Source organism: Staurois parvus, unplaced genomic scaffold, assembly GCF_062004578.1.
Source record: "Staurois parvus isolate SC_StPar_1 unplaced genomic scaffold, SC_StPar_1.0 ptg000350l, whole genome shotgun sequence".
In the NCBI taxonomy this organism is placed as follows: Eukaryota; Metazoa; Chordata; class Amphibia; order Anura; family Ranidae; genus Staurois; species Staurois parvus.
Window position 1 is genome coordinate 4,742,568 of NW_028318146.1, and position 19,762 is coordinate 4,762,329.

At 44.4% G+C, this 19,762-nt stretch overlaps 1 protein-coding gene and 1 long non-coding RNA gene across 2 annotated transcripts in view; both read right to left on the reverse strand.

Annotated features, from left to right (window-relative positions):
• Positions 1-447, reverse strand: part of LOC149456723 (uncharacterized) — a 54,274-nt gene extending 53,827 nt beyond the window's left edge. Inside the window, exon 1 of the long non-coding RNA XR_016313819.1 lies at positions 253-447. This is a non-coding gene — a long non-coding RNA (uncharacterized LOC149456723). The remainder of the gene's footprint in view (positions 1-252) is intronic.
• A 2,115-nt stretch (positions 448-2,562) lies between these two features.
• The window catches only part of LOC149456724 (uncharacterized), a 55,171-nt gene continuing 37,971 nt past the window's right edge, over positions 2,563-19,762 (reverse strand). The window contains exon 4 of the mRNA XM_089684547.1: positions 2,563-2,583. Coding sequence (XP_089540673.1) covers positions 2,563-2,583 — 21 coding nt within the window. The remainder of the gene's footprint in view (positions 2,584-19,762) is intronic.

Genomic DNA, 19,762 nt, shown 5'->3' on the forward strand with positions numbered 1-19,762 from the left:
CCAAAACAAGGTCATGTGACCACAGTGAGGAAACTCTAGTAGTAGCTCTATATATACATGGAGAGGTCACTGAATAGAAGAGGGAAGGGTTAGAGCCTCTGTCAGAGTTTAATGCTTTCTGTGTCACCGGTAATGAGATTCGGCCTTTTAATTTGTCCCTGATGACTGCTGTCCCCGGGTTAGAAAGTGATAGAAAAATCCAAAATTTGGAGCTGCCAATAGAGGGAACTTCCAATGGGGGACAGTTCATACCTGGAGGTCACTGCCAACTCCTTCAGATGACAGTTGGTCTGCAGGAGACATGTATCAGGTGTGCAGGATTGGCTGCCCAGCATCCAGGAGTGAACACAACAGACTGACAGTTGGGTCCCATCACCATTTTGAATTAGGACTCTAAAGGCAACATATATATATATATTTACTGAACAGAACCAAAAACAGTATACTGGGATCATTATTATAACATTAAAACACAAACACCACTAAGAAGACAGCACAGTCTGCATACATAATGAACCAATATCACGTCCCCACTTTTAGGGAAATATATTGTCACCCAAAAAAAAAAAATTATATCTATATCCATGTATACACTAATTGCTAAAAATGCTGATATTAACAAGTGTGTGAAAAATGTCAAAATTGTACCTGGGCAGCAAGGGGTTAAATTTTGAAAAAGGGGCGTGGCCAAAAGGTCATGTGACCACCCTGGCGGAAACTCTAGTAGAAGCTCTAGCAGCAGCTGAGGCTCATTCGCTGGGAGTGTTGTGAGTGGAGAGGAAGCGAATTCTGTTGCTCTAAGAGACGATTCTCATTATTTCATAATGAAGCGTTTTCATTGCAAGAGAACATTTCAAAAGTCAAAGGATCTTCTGAATACCAACAAAGAAGATTCAGTTATGCGATCAAAAGTGGAACCCTTAACAGGGGACCGCCAGGCCCTTGACCAGCACAAAGCCCCCCGTAGGGGTGCATGTAAGGCAGTTAGGCGGGGGTTCAGGGCAATTCTACACACCATCTGCCCTTGTTTTAAATCGAAAGCCAGAGAGGACGACGCTGAAAGTAAGTAGTATATTTGTTAACTATAATGCAAGGCACTGAAGGGAGATTTTGTCACCCAAACATAGATTTATTGGGGTCACTGCTATTTACACATGGAGAGGTCACTGAATAGAAGAGGGAAGGGTTAGAGCCTCAGTCAGAGTTTAATGCTTTGTCATCGATAATGAGATTCGACCTTTTTATTTGTCCCTGATGACTGCTGGCCCCGGGTTAGAAAGCGTTAGAAAAATCCAAAATTTGGGGCTGCCAATACAGGGAACTTCCAGTGGGGGACAGTTCATACCTGGAGGTCACTGCCCACTCTAACAGATGACAGTTGGTCTGCAGGAGACGTGTATCAGGTGTGCAGGATTGGCTGCCCAGCATCCAGGAGTGTACACAACAGACTGACAGTTGGGTCCCATCACCATTTTGAATTAGGACACTAAAGGCAACATATATATATATATATCTACTGAAACTGAACCAAAAACAGTATACTGGGATCATTATTATAACATTAAAGCACAAACACCACTAAGAAGACAGCACAGCCTGCATACATAATGAACCAATATCATGTCCCCACTTTTACGGAAATATATTGTCACCCAAAAAAAAAAAATTATATCTATATCCATGTATACACTAATTTCTAAAAATGCTGATATTAACAAGTGTGTGAAAAATGTCAAAATTGTACCTGGGCAGCAAGGGGTTAAATTTTGAAAAAGGGGGCGTGGCCAAAAGGTCATGTGACCACCCTGGCGGAAACTCTAGTAGAAGCTCTAGCAGCAGCTGAGGCTCATTCGCTGGGAGTGTTGTGAGTGGAGAGGAAGCGAATTCTGTTGCTCTAAGAGACGATTCTCATTATTTCATAATGAAGCGTTTTCATTGCAAGAGAACATTTAGAAAGTCAAAGGATCTTCTGAATACCAACAAAGAAGATTCAGTTATGCGATCAAAAGTGGAACCCTTAACAGGGGACCGCCAGGCCCTTGACCAGCACAAAGCCCCCCGTAGGGGTGCATGTAAGGCAGTTAGGCGGGGGTTCAGGGCAATTCTACACACCATCTGCCCTTGTTTTAAATCGAAAGCCAGAGAGGATGACGCTGAAAGTAAGTAGTATATTTGTTAACTATAATGCAAGGCACTGAAGGGAGATTTTGTCACCCAAACATAGATTTATTGGGGTCACTGCTATTTACACATGGAGAGGTCACTGAATAGAAGAGGGAAGGGTTAGAGCCTCAGTCAGAGTTTAATGCTTTGTCATCGATAATGAGATTCGACCTTTTTATTTGTCCCTGATGACTGCTGGCCCCGGGTTAGAAAGCGTTAGAAAAATCCAAAATTTGGGGCTGCCAATACAGGGAACTTCCAGTGGGGGACAGTTCATACCTGGAGGTCACTGCCCACTCTAACAGATGACAGTTGGTCTGCAGGAGACGTGTATCAGGTGTGCAGGATTGGCTGCCCAGCATCCAGGAGTGTACACAACAGACTGACAGTTGGATCCCATCACCATTTTGAATTAGGACTCTAAAGCCAACATATATATACATATATCTACTGAAACTGAACCAAAAACAGAATACTGGGATCATTATTATGTAGGATTTAGCAGAATGGTGAAATGGCATTGACAGGAAGCAACACTGAAGCACAAGCACTACTAAGCAGACAGCACAGCCTGCATACATATCGAACCAATATGGCGCCCCCCCCCCTTCTAGCAGATCAGTGGTCTTTGGCACTAAGCTCTCAGCATTGTGAGAGATCACATTGTGATGTCTATCTCTTGGTGGCCTCAAAGTTTAAGTCTGGATATTTAGGGGGTGAATAGCTGTTACGGATGTCATGGGGGCTTCATAAGACTAGCATACACGTGTTCTGGCAGAAAAAGCCATGTGCTGAGAATGGACTCCCAGGGTGACAACAACAATATCGTCCATATGTATAGAACGTATATTTTTCAAACGTTCAACACAAATTATTTTCATGACACAGATGACACTCACATACATATGTTAAAGAAAATACATTTAAATGTCCAAAGATTTGTATAACAAAAAGAAAATAACATTTTTTTCCCTCTCCAGGAGAAAACAATACACTATCTCTGAGCGTCAACACCACCCTGGAGGGTGAGAACAATCTACTGGTTCCATTCACCAGAGATGCAACATCATCTATGACTGTGGAGGACCAACAAAGTGCAGTCACCCCACCTACCATTGAGGGTGAGAACACTGCACTGGTTTCATCCACCAGTGTCAGAGATGCAACAACATCATCTGTGACTGTGGAGGACCAACAAAGTGGAGTCACCCCATCTACCATTGGGGGTGAGAACACTGCACTGGTTTCATCCACCAGTGACAGAGATGCAACAACATCATCTATGACTGTGGAGGACCAACAAAGTGCAGTCACCCCATCTACCATTGAGGGTGAGAACACTGCACTGGTTTCATCCACCAGTGACAGAGATGCAACAACATCATCTATGACTGTGGAGGACCAACAAAGTGCAGTCACCCCATCTACCATTGAGGGTGAGAACACTGCACTGGTCTCATCCACCAGCGACAGAGATGCAACAACATCATCTATGACTGTGGAGGACCAACAAAGTGCAGTCACCCCATCTACCATTGAGGGTGAGAACAGTGCACTGGTCTCATCCACCAGTGTCAGAGATGCAACAACATCATCTATGACTGTGGAGGGCCAACAAAGTGCAGTCACCCCATCTACCATTGAGGGTGAGAACACTGCACTGGTTTCATCCACCAGCGACAGAGATGCAACAACATCATCTATGACTGTGGAGGGCCAACAAAGTGCAGTCACCCCATCTACCATTGAGGGTGAGAACACTGCACTGGTCTCATCCACCAGCGACAGAGATGCAACAACATCATCTATGACTGTGGAGGACCAACAAAGTGCAGTCACCCCATCTACCATTGAGGGTGAGAACACTGCACTGGTCTCATCCACCAGCGACAGAGATGCAACAACATCATCTATGACTGTGGAGGACCAACAAAGTGCAGTCACCCCATCTACCATTGAGGGTGAGAACAGTGCACTGGTCTCATCCACCAGTGTCAGAGATGCAACAACATCATCTATGACTGTGGAGGGCCAACAAAGTGCAGTCACCCCATCTACCATTGAGGGTGAGAACACTGCACTGGTTTCATCCACCAGCGACAGAGATGCAACAACATCATCTATGACTGTGGAGGGCCAACAAAGTGCAGTCACCCCATCTACCATTGAGGGTGAGAACACTGCACTGGTCTCATCCACCAGCGACAGAGATGCAACAACATCATCTATGACTGTGGAGGACCAACAAAGTGCAGTCACCCCATCTACCATTGAGGGTGAGAACAGTGCACTGGTCTCATCCACCAGTGTCAGAGATGCAACAACATCATCTATGACTGTGGAGGGCCAACAAAGTGCAGTCACCCCATCTACCATTGAGGGTGAGAACACTGCACTGGTTTCATCCACCAGTGACAGAGATGCAACAGCACTACGTACGAAGGTGGAGGAACAAAGTGCAGTCACCCAATCTAACACTGAGGGTGAGAATACTGCACTGGTTTCATCCACCAGTGACAGAGATGCAACACCACCTAAGACTGTGGAGGAACAACAAAGTGCAGTCATCACCTCCAACACTGAGGGTGAGAATACTGCACTGGTTCAATCCACCAGTGACAGGGAGGCAACAACACCATCTATGACTGAGGAGGACCGGCAAAGTGAAGACAGCCTATCCAGCACTGAGGCTGCAAAAACTGAACTGGTCCCATCCAGCAGTGTCAGCAACAGCCAGTCACACAAACTATCTGTGGAAAGCTTTGCCTTCCATAAGGTTATTGGACAGGGGAGCTATGGAAAAGTGGCGTTGGCCACCCATACCACCACTGGCCAAAAGGTGGCAGTGAAGATCATCAGAAAAAAGAAACTTCTGCTTTCTAATCCCTGCGCTGCTTTTAATGAAAGAAACATTCTAGAAGAATGCAGAGAGAACCCGTATCTTACCCATTTGTATGGGACATTCCAGATAGAGGTAAGTATTTTCATCTACTAATTTCTTCTTCTCTTCCCAGTACTGTGCTCCACTACTGATACAGACCCCCTACAATAGTTATGTAAATAGTGACTTTTTTGGGAGTCAAAACTTTACACAAGGATAAGCATCCCTTTGCCCAATGAGATGACAGTGTTTGGACCTGTCAGCTAGTCCTCTAGGCACTAAGTGCTAAATTTAAAGAGGCAGAAGGAAACTTCACTTGATTCCCACACCATGCTTTTCTGGGGGCTCTGGCTGTAGATCAGAGGAATGCAGTAAAGGTAAGAGAGGAACTCTAGCGTGCTTCTTACAAGGCTGGAGATTAGTGAAGTAAACTGTACAGAGTAGAGGCTTTCCTTCAAGAAACCATGTACTGAGAGGCTGTCATTACTGACTTTAGACATTGATAGCTGCCTGGCTGTCTCTGACCTCAAAACCTTGAGTCACTCAGCAAGGACAAGTTTGCAGCTAGCAAGACAGAAGTCAGGACTCCTGATCTACATGCATCTTCTAGGATGGTGAACCAAAGTATGGAAGTCACTGGATCACCCTTACAGCAAGACAAAATTAATATTGTGATAAAAGTAGTCCAGTGATGGCGGCTTACATTTCTTCTATGTGCAGTTTTTCAGAATTCCCTCAGGAAGCACTTAGTAAAGATGCCACGCTGCACTGTATGCCGGTGTGCGTGTCTCCATATATTCCTCCACAAAGTGAATGTCTATAATCTAACCTGTTTTCATCTTTTTTACAGACTCATCTTGTCTTTGTTATGGAGTATCTGAGTAAAGGGGATCTCTATCAACTGATAAATTCTTCAGCTCCACTACAAGTGAACAGATTAAGGTAAGTTTGATGTCAGGGTCACTTTGGAGTTGGGAGAGGCTGATCACTGAGGACAGGATGTGACCTAGCCAGGCCCCTCCAACTAAGCCCATCCATCAATACCCCTATGAATTCTACGTAAAAGTCACTTCATCTTTAGCTGGTCTGTTAAGATTTTCAGTGCTAATATATGTATTTCTTTCTCTATCAGGAATTTAACAGCGGAAATTCTATGCGGCCTGCAATTCCTGCACGCCAAAGAGATCGTTCACAGAGATCTGAAGCCGGAAAACATCCTCTTAGACAGCGACGGCCATGCCAGAATTGCAGATTTTGGAACAGCAGTGAGAGGAGTCACCGAATCGAAGAGAATCAGTGGTTATGCGGGGACACCAGCCTTCATGGCCCCAGAAGTAAGTATAAGTCTAATATCAGACTTAATTGTAATATTTATCAAGATATACCATTTATCATCAATGGATATAGAGAAGAAATAAATGGATGCTCCACTTTCACTAAATGAAGAATGTCTCCACTGGTGCCCCAGTTGCTTTCAATGGGTTTCCAGGACAGAGCAATAGCCCCAACAAAAGGTGGGGAGTTCTGAGACCTGCAGCAGTGTTGGAGTTTCTTTGTAGGGGACAATGAGGCCCGGTGTGGATGGATAGATCGGTCCAGCCCGATTCACACATACAAATGGGGTAAAACCTTCAGTAATTGCTCTCCTGCTGTTTTCCTTCTTCTCTTAAACACGGAGAGCGAGTGTGACTATTGAGCTATTGGAGTCCATATACCTTCATCCAACTACTTTAAAATGGACAGTTATAGCGTACCTCTAGGCAAATCTTTGCTTTTTGTTTGGTAGGAGTAGGGAACGTTTTTAGACTGTTAAACATTTTTTGCTATCTGTGTCCCCATTGGGTAGATTCACTCCTCTATTTGTTCTGGTGACCATTGTCATTGAGAAAAATCGTAAGAGTGAATTCCAAAATGTTACAGTTCATCCCAGAACAAGAGTAAAGGGGAAATGGGGATACCTGTTCTGGGGACAATTCTGTAAAAGAGAATTCCCCACACAGGGAAATTTCTAAATAACTTCCTGTTGCATTTCTGGAACAGAAGGTGAAAAGAAATGTCCCCAGTGGTAGACAGCAAAAAAAACCCAAAAACAAATAATAACCTAGAAGGAGTATTTGACACTTTTCTGCTTCGTCCAAAAAAAAAAACCAAGAAAACGTTTTGAGTTTACATCCACTTTAAGCCCCTCTCCTCCAATGTTCACAAGCTCCACCTCAATGTCATGCTATTTGATCACGATTTCATTCCTCCATGAGCTTCACACATCACAAATGTCACTATGTTGTCATCTTTGTCTCATACAATTTTTTCTCCCTTGTGTTTCTACAGGTCTTGCAAAACATGGATTACTTCACCATGGTTGACTATTTCTCCCTTGGAGTAATAGTGTACGAGATGGCGTCTGGCAAACACCCCTTCAACAAAGTGAAAAATAGGATCATCTCCATGGATCCAGATTATCCGGACTTTTTTGAATCTGACCTCTGTGACCTCCTAAAGAGAGTAAGTATTATTATTATTATTATTATTATTATTATTATTATTATACTACAGTAAGTATACACACAGCCTAAGCTTCTCTATTGCTCAGAGATTGTTATTTATTATCCACTTGACCTCCAGAGGATTTACCCCCCTTAATGACCAGGCCTCTTTTCGCTACTCGGCACTGCACTGATTCAACTGATAATTGCGCGGTCATGCAATGCTGCACCCAAACGAAATTTACGTCCTTTTTTTCACACAAATAGAGCTTTCTTTCGGTGGTATTTGATCACCTGTGCGCCTTTTATTTTTCACGCTATAAACAAAAAAAGGCCAAAAATTTTGAAGAAAAACAATATTTTTTACTTTCAGCTATAAAAAATATATAGTAAACTCAAAGTTGGTTATAAATTTAGGCCAAAATGTATTCTGCTCCATGTTTTTGGTAAAAAATCCCAATAAGTGTATATGGATTGCTTTGTGTGGAAGTTATAGCGTCTACAAACTATGGTATAAATACTGCAATTTACGCCCTTTTTTTGCTATACAGCACTGCGCTAGTTTAACGGACAATTGCGCGGTCATGCAATACGGTACATAAATGATATTTACATCTTTTTTTTCCCCACAAATTGAGCTTTCTTTCGGTGGTCTTTGATTGCCTGTGCGGTTTTTATTATTTGCACTATAAAAAAAAATGACTGACAATTTTGAGGAAAAAAAAAACAATATTTTGGACTTTTTGCTATAAAACATGTCCAGTAAAAAAAAAATGTAAAAATCAAATTTAGTCATAAATTTCTGCCAAAATGCATTCTGCGACATGTCTTTGCTAAAAAAAAAACCCAATATGTGTAAATTAATTGGTTTACATGAAAGTTATAGCGTTTACAAATGGCGGGACAGATACTGGGATTTTTAGTTTTTTTTTTATACTAATAATGGCGGCGATCATCGACTTATGGCGGCGATCAGTGACTTATGGCGGGACTGCGGTGGACATTCTGACATTGGGGGGTACTGACTTGGGGTCACTGACATCCCCAGTGACACCAATACAGTGATCAGTGCAAAAAAAACAAAACACTGACACTGTACTAATGGCATTGGGGAGGAAGGGATTCACTTTATTTTTCAGGGAAAGGGTTAACTGTGTGAGGGGAGTGTTTTACTGGGGGCGGGGGTGTGTACTGCAGGGAACACCGCTGATCGGGAGAGAGAAACTCTTCTGTCCCGTTCAGCGTGTCCTGTAGCTGTCAGGGAACTGACAGAAAACACAGCTACTGCAGCTGTGCTCTGTCAGCGATTGCCGCCGATCGCCGGGATATAGCCGGTAAGGACTGGCTGTGACCCGGCGACTGACATCCGCGGCTGTGATCGGCGGGACAGGTAGGGCGGCGGCGCGCCCCCTACCTGTTTACAAAACACACGTTTTAAAACGTGCTTTTTCCCAGCCGTGCCGCCCTGCCGCCGTATTTATACAGTGGCTGGGCGGCATGTGGTTATTATTTATTATTATTATTATTATTATTTATTTGCTCCTTCAGTGTCTCATTATATTTTATTCTTCTTTACAGCTTCTGTGGAAAGACCAAGATGAGCGAAAATACCAAGTCAGTGACATCAGGAGATGCCAGTTCTTCAACACCATCAACTGGGTGGAGTTAGATAGAAGAAAGCTACGCATGCCATCAAAACCAGTAAGTATACAGATAATGGAGTTCAACCACATTAAAGGGATTGGAGATGTTCAGCGGCCGGCTCTTCAGCGCTGAGACATTTGTTTTTACAGAATTTTCAGACTTGTCTATGAATTTGTGATCATTACACAATCATCCAGCCTGGTCTGAATCAATTCTGCTTATTACTGGAGATGATTATTGTGGATAGGTCAGGTGCAAAGCTAAGACCTGATTTATTTTACATATAAATCCCTCCTGCTGCACACTTCCTGCCCAAGGGTGACAACGTTCACTCACTTACTGTACTGTATCTATGGAGAAGCAGCATTGTCACCCTAGCCTGCTTTTCTGATTAGGACTACAAACATCTGCACCTCTCTTTATCTCCATTGCACACCGGGGTGTTGGTTTGTAGTTCACAGACAATAGCTGAGAAAGCTGATAATATTGTTTGAGATCTTAGTTCAGTGCACAGGAGCTTACGAGGACACTGGATTTGTGTCTGGATTACCAGGTATTGTCCTATACTTGCAGAAAATGTGCTTAACCCGTAAAATGCAATTAAAACGAATGCAGCCACCACAATCAAGGCCTAAGCTTGAAAATACTACATTTGTTCTTTGGGTTAGACAATGTGGGATAATGAAGTGTAATGCTTCTTCTGACCACTAGAGGGAGCTAGGGTGGAAGAAGCCTGTTTACTGTTATCTGCTGCAATGGGGGGGGGGGGTAGTTGGGGTTCACCATGCTTTGTTACCATTTTCTGTATCAATTAGAAATAGTGACTAATGCCTCTTTCTCTTTCAGAATCCCAAGGATTCATCATATAACCAAGTCAAATTAGATAAAATTATCGACCGCAAGGATCGGAATGATGTAATATCACCAAAAGAACAGGAGAATTTCACCAATTTTTCCTACATAAGTGACAGTTTGATGATGCCATCAGTGAACACCAATTCAATGGACAACCATGGACAACTACCAAAATCAAGAAACCGTGGACAACTACCAAAACCAAGTAACCATGGACAACCAAAACCAAGTAAACGTGGACAACAACCAAGCAACCATGAACAACCAAAGCCAAGTAACCATGGACAACAACCAAAACCAAGCAACCATGAACAACCAAAACCAAGTAAACGTGGAAAACAACCAAAACCAAGCAACCATGAACAACCAAAACCAAGTAAACGTGGACAACAACCAAAACCAAGCAACCATGAACAACCAAAACCAAGTAAACGTGGACAACAACCAAAACCAAGCAACCATGAACAACCAAAACCAAGTAAACGTGGACAACAACCGAAACCAAACAACCATGGACAACAACCAAAACCAACATCGAGCAAGAGTCAGAAGCTGCAGCCTGTGCAGGACTTATCCAAACCATTAAATAGGCAAGAAACCAAAAAACCACAAAACAACACAAAGAAGCAACAAAAGAACAAAAATCAACAGAAAAACAAAAATAGGAAATGAATGCCACTGCCTTACGCAGATGCACAAAACACCTGTGCATCCCACACAGTGTCATTCATGTCTGTTGGGAAGCAGCGGCTGCATGGACACATCCGGTGCTCTCAACTCGACATCCGCATTGGGTCCCATGCAAATGTCCAACAAAGAGGCTCATAAAACACCAATAGAGGCAAGGAAGAAACTTTATTTCATTGACTGACAATGAGAGTAAGAGTCAGAAGCTGCAGCCAATGGACAACAATGGAAAACTACTGACACTGAGCAACCATGGACAAATGAAACCAAGCAACGATGGACAACAACCAAAGAGGGGGGAGAGGAGAAAGGGGGGGGAGGGGGGGGGAGAGGAGGGGGAGAGAGAGATAGAGAAGGGGGACTATTTGACAATTAATGGAGCACTTATCTGGGGTCCGTGGTGTCTGCGGCTGCACTGATACTTGACATGCAGTGATGGTCACCTCTCCTGCACCCCCTCTTCACGGTCAGCTGACCTCTAGGCTCTGTCCTCCGGCCCTATGCAGTGAATGGAATAGAGGCCGGGTGGGCGGAGCCTAGCTGCAATGCTCAGTCCGGGTCTCGGCTTCCTGCTAGATCAGAGGTGGGCAAACTTTTTGACTCGAGGGCCGCAATGGGTTCATATATTGGACCCGGGGGCCGGACCAAGAGTAGATGAATTATGTGTATGTGTCATCCATAGTAAGTATAGTAATATTCCCCCATAGTAAGCATAGTAATTAATCCCCCATATAGTAATTCATCCCCCATAGTAATTCATCCCCCATATAGTAATTCATCCCCCATATAGTAATTCATCCCCCATATAGTAATTCATCCCCCATATAGTAATTCATCCCCCCAATAGTAATTCATCCCCCCTATAGTAATTCATCCCCCCTATAGTAATTCATCCCCCATATAGTAATTCATCTCCCATAGTAATTCATCCCCCATATAGCAATTCATCCCCCATATAGCAATTCATCCCCCATATAGTTATTCATCCCCCCTATAGTAATTCATCCCCCATATAGTAATTCATCCCCCATAGTAATTCATCCCCCATATAGTAATTCATCCCCCATAGTAATTCATCCCCCATATAGTAATTCTTCCCCCATATAGTAATTCATCCCCCATATAGTAATTCATCCCCCATAGTAATTCATCCCCCATATAGTAATTCATCCCCCATATAGTAATTCATCCCCCATAGTAATTCATCCCCCATATAGTAATACATCCCCCATAGTAATTCATCCCCCATAGTAATTCATCCCCCATATAGTAATACATCCCCCATATAATTCATCCCCCATAGTAATTCATCCCCATATAGTAATTCATCCCCCATATTAATTCATCCCCCATAGTAATTCATCCCCCATAGTAATTCATCCCCCATAGTAATTCATCCCCCATATAGTAATACATCCCCCATAGTTATTCATCCCCCATAGTAATTCATCCCCCATATAGTAATTCATCCCCCATAGTAATTCATCCCCCATAGTAATTTATCCCCCATATAGTAATTCATCCCCCATATAGTAATACATCCCCCATAGTAATACATCCCCCATAGTAATTCATCCCCCATAGTAATTCATCCCCCATAGTAATTTATCCCCCATATAGTAATTCATCCCCCATATAGTAATACATCCCCCATAGTAATACATCCCCCATTGTAATTCATCCCCCATAGTAATTCATCCCCATATAGTAATTCATTCCCCATATAGTAATTCATCCCCCATAGTAATTCATCCCCCATATAGTAATTCATCCCCCATATAGTAATTCATCCCCCATAGTAATTCATCCCCCATAGTAATTCATCCCCCATATAGTAATTCATCCCCCATAGTAATTCATCCCCCATATAGTAATACATCCCCCATAGTAATTCATCCCCATATAGTAATTCATCCCCCATAGTAATTCATCCCCCATATAGTAATTCATTCCCCATATTAATTCATCCCCCATATTAAGTCCCCAAGTCCCCCCTGTGTCAATTCACTTACCTTTGCTCCGCGCGTTCCTCTCGCCGTGTCCCGCGCCGTTCCGGTGCAGCATGAAAATCTGTCTCCTATGAGGATCTGTCCCCCTCGACGTATCTGCGCATGTGCCAGTTTCAGGCATTAGCAGCCAATCGGCGATCTCCGGCACATGCGCAGATACGTCGAGGGGGACAGATCCTCATAGGACAGATTTTCATGCTACACCGGAACGGCGCGGGACACGGCGAGAGGAGCGCGCGGAGCAAAGGTAAGTGAATTGACACAGGGGGGACTTGGGGACTTCAGGGCGGACTGTGAGAGGAGCCTAGCTCCGCGGGCCGGATTAAAAGGTCCGCCGGGCCGTATACGGCCCGCGGGCCGTAGTTTGCCCATTGCTGTGCTAGATCCTATCGATGTCAGTGGGTGCAGCAGGGAATCAGCGCTCCGGGAAGCACAGAGAGGGTAAGACAGCCGACTTGCCATTAACTCAGGATGGCATAAGTTGAGCCCACCTTCCCTGCTCAAGACTTGCTGAGCCCGCCCCCTGCCTAAACCCTGCCTCCCACCCGAGCTATGACAAGCTCTCCTGACCTGCCAAGCCCTGGTCCCTTGTCCCTTCTGCCTGGGGGCAGATATGCCCCTGGGTGTCACACTGTGCGATTGGTGTCACCTGGTGTGGCTTGCACCCACCTAGGGACGCCACTGACAACAACCCAAACCAAGCAACCATGGACAACAACCCAAACCAAGCAACCATGGACAACCAAAACCAAGCAACCGTGGACAACCAAAACCAAGTAACCATGGACAACAACCGAAACCAAACCATGGACAACCAAAACCAAGTAACCGTGGACAACCAAAACCAAGTAACCATGGACAACAACCGAAACCAAACAACCATGGACAACAACCAAAACCAACATCGAGCAAGAGTCGGAAGCTGCAGTCTGTGCAGGACTTATCCAAACCATTAACCACCTTCCGCCCGCCCTATAGTACAAGGACGGGCGCAAGGTGGTTCTCTCGTTCTGATAGGACGTCATATGACGTCCTACCATTCTCACTGCGCATGCGCGGCTCAGGGAGCGCGCAGCGCGGCGATCACCGGTCCGCTGTGTCCCTCGAACACAGCGGATCACGGAAAGAGCCGAAGATGTTGGCTCGGTCCTGTGATCAGCTGTGTCCAATCACCACTGATCACATGTAAACACGGAAATGCCGGTTATCGGCATTTCTCTCCTCTCGAGCTGTCACGCTGACAGCTCGAGAGGAGAGGAGAGCCGGTAATCTGCTTTCGGCGGAGGGGACATGTACACTGATCATCAGGGCACTGATGATCAATGTGGCCCCAGAAGTGCCACCTGTCAGTGCTCATCAGTGCCAATGCCCATCAGTGCCAGTGCACATCAGTTCCACATCAATGCCACATATCAGTGCATACCAGTGCACATCAATGCCACATATCAGTGCCTATCTGATCTGCCTTTCAATGTCACCCATCAGTGCCAGTCAGTGCCACCTATCAATGCCAATCAGTGCCACCTATCAGTGCTGCCAATCAGTGCCGCCTATTAGTGCCAGTCAGTGTCGCCTATCAGTGCCAGTCAGTGCCGCCTATCAGTGCCAGTCAGTGCCACCTATCAGTGCCAGTCAGTGCTGCCTATCAGCGCCGCCTATCAGTGCCATGTATCAGTGTCATGTATCAGTGCTGCCTTTCAGTACTCATCAGTGATGCCTGTCAATGCCCATCAGTGCAACCTACCAGTGCCTCCTCATCAGTGCCCATCAGTGCCACCTATCAGTGTAGCCTATCAGTGCCCATCACTGCAGCCTCATTAGCGCACATCAGTGAAGGAGAAAAATCACTTATTTACAAAATTGTATAACAAAAACTAAGAAAAAACATTTTTTTTCAAAATTTTCAGTGGTTTTTAGTTTTTTTAGGAAAAAATAAAAATCCCAGAGGTGATTAAATACCACCAAAAGAAAGCTCTATCTGTCTCAAAAAAATGAGTGGGTGCAGCTTGCACCCACCTAGGGACGCCACTGACAACAACCCAAACCAAGCAACCATGGGCAACAACCCAAACCAAGCAACCATGGACAACCAAAACCAAGTAACCGTGGACAACCAAAACCAAGTATCCATGGACAACAACAATGAAACCAAACAACCATGGACAAAAACCCAAAACAACATCGAGCAAGAGTCAGAAGCTGCAGCCTGTGCAGGACTTATCCAAACCATTAAACAGGCAAGAAACCAAAAAACCACAAAACAACACAAAGAAGCAACAAAAGAACAAAAAACAGAAAAACAAAAATAGGAAATGAATGGCACTGCCTTACGCAGATGCACAAAACACCTGTGCATCCCACACAGTGTCATTCATGTCTGTTGGGAAGCAGCGGCTGCATGGACAACCCAAACCAAGCAACCGTGGACAACAACCCAAACCAAGCAACCATGGACATCAAGCAGACATGGGCCACTACGGAAACTAAACAACCAAGGACAACTACCATCATCGAACAAGAGTCGGACGCTGCAGCCACAGGGATTATCCAAAACTATTAAACACACAAGAAATAAAAAAACCCCAAAACAACACAAGAAAACCCATAAGAAATGAATGCCACTGCCTTACACGGATGCAAGAAATACCTGTGCATCCCACACAGTGCCATTCATGTCTATTGGGACTCAGTGGCTGCACAGACACAGCCATTGCTCATAATTTGATATCCGGGTTGGTGCAGGTGCGTTTGGGGTTGGGTTTGATTCCCTTTCCCCTGCATGAATGTCAAAATTGGGAACCGCGGCTGTGTCCATGCAGACGCTGCGTCCCAATAGACATAGTTAAAGTGGTTGTAAACCACTTGTACCTGCTGCTGGGTATCATCATTATGATCCTACTTACAAATCCTTTGGGGCATCAAGAAGCTGAAATATCTCAGTTGGGAGAACGTTAGACTGAAGGTCTAGTGGTCCCTGGTTCAATCCCAGGTTTCAGCAACTGCACATGCCCCTTTGTAGTATTAGATCGGACCCCGGCGGGGGGAGATTTTGCTCCTGTTACATCGCAAGATGAGATGAAAGGTCAATTCTAAGATACTATTCCTCCTGGACTGATGGAAGCCATGCAGGGGCAAAGAGAGAAATCACAGGGAACCCCCCTCTCCAAACAGAACAGGAAAATGCCATTGAACACCCCCCTAATTGCTGGCTCGCAGTGTCTCACACTCATAGACTGCCAGAAAACCGGCCCATCCAGGGGTAGACTGACCATTAGAGCACTCGGGCCCTGCCCAAGGGCCCGGGGTCAGTAGGGGGCCCCATTAAATGCCCCTGGTACCTTTTATAGGCTTTTTTAAGTGTGCTTTGAGTGTGGGCAAGGGCACAGGGGCCTCATGATCCCCTATTGCCCGGGGGCCCCATGAGTTGTCAGTCCGCCCCTGGGCCCATCTATGGAGAGAGGAAGGGTGAGAGGCCGCCAAACACGGGGCCGAAAAGAAAAAACACGGCCCCCCAACCCAACATTGCCCCCTGGTGTCATCACATATTGCTATCAGTAATGCTTGGACATAGATGAAGGGGGGTGGAGACTGAAAGCGTGCCGAGATTTGTGCAGATCATCTTGAGGCTAGGTTCACATCGATGCCGTTTCCAACGCGCTTTCCGTTTTTCAGAAACACACTGCAGTCCATTTACAATGATTCCTTATGGGTCTGGGTCACCTATGTGCATTTTCAAGTGGCTGCGTTGTTTGGAAAGGGTCAGGGACTTTTTTTGCCCCCAGCAGGTTGTGTTTGTGGTTCTATAGACTTCAAAGGAAACGCATCAAAAACGCAAGCAAAAGCAATGTACGCGTGTTTTTGCCGAGTTTCCTGCATGACAGCAGACACCTCCCCCAGCAACATTACCACATCCCAAAAAAAGCAAACTGCATTATAAACCCATGTGAAAAGCGCAAACCATGGAGGAAAAAAGCAGCAATCGCAACCTGCATAGGTGTCAAGCTAGTGTCAGAGCCAAGTTCACACCACATGCTGTCCATTCTTTTCTGCATCAAAAACGCATGGATAGTAGGTTATATGGTTTCCAATGGCATCGTTCACACCAGTGAGGTCGGTTCCAGGGCGCTCCAGTTCCAGAAAGAAAAAGTAAACATGCTGCATTTTTCTGCACTGAACTCGACAGTAAAACGCATTAAAAACGCACCAGAACACACCTAAACGCACACGCCCTTATTTAAGTTGAAGAAAAATAGAGAGGATGCATGCTTTGTAATTAGCCCACACTGACGCATGTTAAACGCACTTATCCGATGTGCTCGTTTTCCGCAACACAAGGGAAAATATATATATTTTTTTTAGCCCTGGTTACACTGATGTGGTGGGATTTCTATGCGTTTTCAAGTGCGATTTAAGAAGCAATTCTGCTGCGCTTTCTGTTCTGGCTAATTTTGTGACATTAGAAAGAGGTGTATCTCACAATGAAATCGCATGGCTTTGCACACCTATGTGTTTTCACTGCTTTTTCCATTCAAGTCTATGGGGCTCAAGAACGCACTGCATCGCACCAAACACGCACAGGACCCTTTTAGGCAGGGTTCACACATATGCAGGATGCAGCTGATTATTTTCCCATTTTTTTTTAACACAAGTTTTTGATGCATTTTTGGGAGGTGTATGTTGTCATGTGGCAGAAACCAACAAAAAATCAACAAAACCGCAAGCGTTTTTCATGCGTATCTATAGAAGTCTATGGAACCAAAAATGCAACCTGCCGTGGGGGAAAAAAGTCCCTGACTCTTTTCAAAAAACGCACAGATATGAACATGACCCATAGGAAACCATGTTAAATGGACTGCAGTGCGTTTCTGCAAAAACTGAAAACGCACTGAAAAATGCATAGGTGTGAAGCAGGCCTTCGAAATTGCATTGCGTTTGGAGCGTGTAGGTGTGAACGACCTCTATAGAAAGCCATGTTATCTCCCTTCACATGCCAATCTATGCGTTCTGGAAGGCATCAGATTACATGAGTGTTACCCAGGGCTTACACTGCAGGGCGCTGTGACACATTGTAGTATGCGGCAGCTGCGTTTAAGGGGTTAGTTCACCTTTAGACCGGGTTCACATATGTGCGGGGCTGGTTTCAGTACGATTTTTAACCATTAGCTGCCCGGCCAATGGCTGAATGGCGGCCGGCAAAAGCCATTAGCATTCCGGGTGGACCTCATATGACGTCCTCCCGGGCATGCGCAGTTTGCGCGCCTGCAGAGCCGCGCAGTGGTGTGATCTGTCACCGGCTGTGTACCTTGGAGACGGCCGATGACAGATCTGAGTACCAGCCCCATTGCCCGTACCATGTGAGCTGCTGTGACCAATCACAGCAGGTCACATGACAGTTGTATACAATGGATGGCTTCATTCATGCCATCCATTGTATACTAGTGTGTTTAGCTGTAATTGGTCACAGCAATCACATGCACAAGCTGGGCTAATCACAGCCCAGCTGTGTCATGTGATTAGCTGTGGCCAAATCACAGCTAAGCACAAAAAAAAAAAAAAAACCCTGAATGAATCGATGTCATTCAGGTAAATGCTTGCTTATAGCAAACTAATTCTTTGCTATATGCAAATTGTACTACTTTGGTCATAGTGAAATATGAAGAAAAAAATCGTAAATAAAAGGAAAAAAATGTAATAAAAAATTAAAAATAATGAAAAAAAAAAAACAATTCTATATTTTTTTTTCATACTCTCACCAGCCAGTGTCCCTGATCACCGCCATGCCAGTTATATGACGACGCTGTACTGCACTGGTGACAGTATGTAAAAAAAAAAATAGTGAAAATAATTATTTAAATTTTTTAATTTTCCGAAAAATTATGACAAAAAAAAAATACAACTTCAAAAAACTCGCCATGCCTCTTATGAAGTACATCGGACTGTCTACTTTCCAAAAGGGGTCATTTGGGGGATATCTACTATTCTGACATTCTTGGACCTCAAGAAATTAGATTGGCCGTCAGTACTTCAGGACTGATCAATATTCACATCTATCCCATAGTTTGTGAACTCTATAACTTTGCTACAAACTAAATAACACATCCTAATTTGGGTTATTTTCACCAAAGACATGTAGTAGAATACATTTTGGCCTAAATTTATGAAGAAAAATTATTTATTTGCAAACGTTTATAACAGAAACAAAGAAAAACGTGTTTTTTTTTCAAAATTTTTGGCCTTTTTTTGTTAATTTAGCAAAAAATAAAAACCCCAGCGGTGATTAAATACCACCAAAAGAAAGCTCTAGTTGTGTGAAGAAAATGATAAAATTTTAGTTTGGGTACAATGTTGTATGACCGCGCAATTGTCATTCAAAAGTGTGAGAGTGCTGAAACCTGAAAAATGGCCTGGGCAGGAAGGGGGTAAAAGTGCCCGATATGGAAACGGTTAAAAAGAGTTTTGTGCAAATTCGTTCTGGGGTTCGGGTGCAAATTTTTAAAGTGTGCGATACTGGAAATCGCACCTGAACCGGACTGAAAATTGTACCTGACTCCTTCTAAAATTGCACTGCGGCCGGCCCTCACATATGTGAACTGGCTCCATAGAAAACTGGTTTGGTTCACGTTATGCAAATCGGATGAGGTTCAAAACGCATCTAGTCCGCATCCCCTCCCTCCTAGATTGTAAGCTCGAAAGAGCAGGGCCCTCAATCCCCTCATGTTTTGCATTGTATTGTTATTGTTCTGTCACATGTTCTGTCCCCCTTTGTAATGTACAGCGCTGAGCGAACTATGGGCGCTTTATAAATACTGTATAATAATAATAATAATATATGTGAACCGGGCTTACAGGAAAACCTGCCTACCGCAGATAAGGGGCATTTGTAGATAAAAACAAACACTGTGCCTCTGACTAAAGCTGAATAATGCCCTTGCTATAGGTGTAGGCCATTTACATACCTCATGAGGCCTGACTGGAATACTCCCAGGACGTTGCTAAGCGAGGCCTAGTCATTATTTCTCACCTCCTCCATCACAGGAATG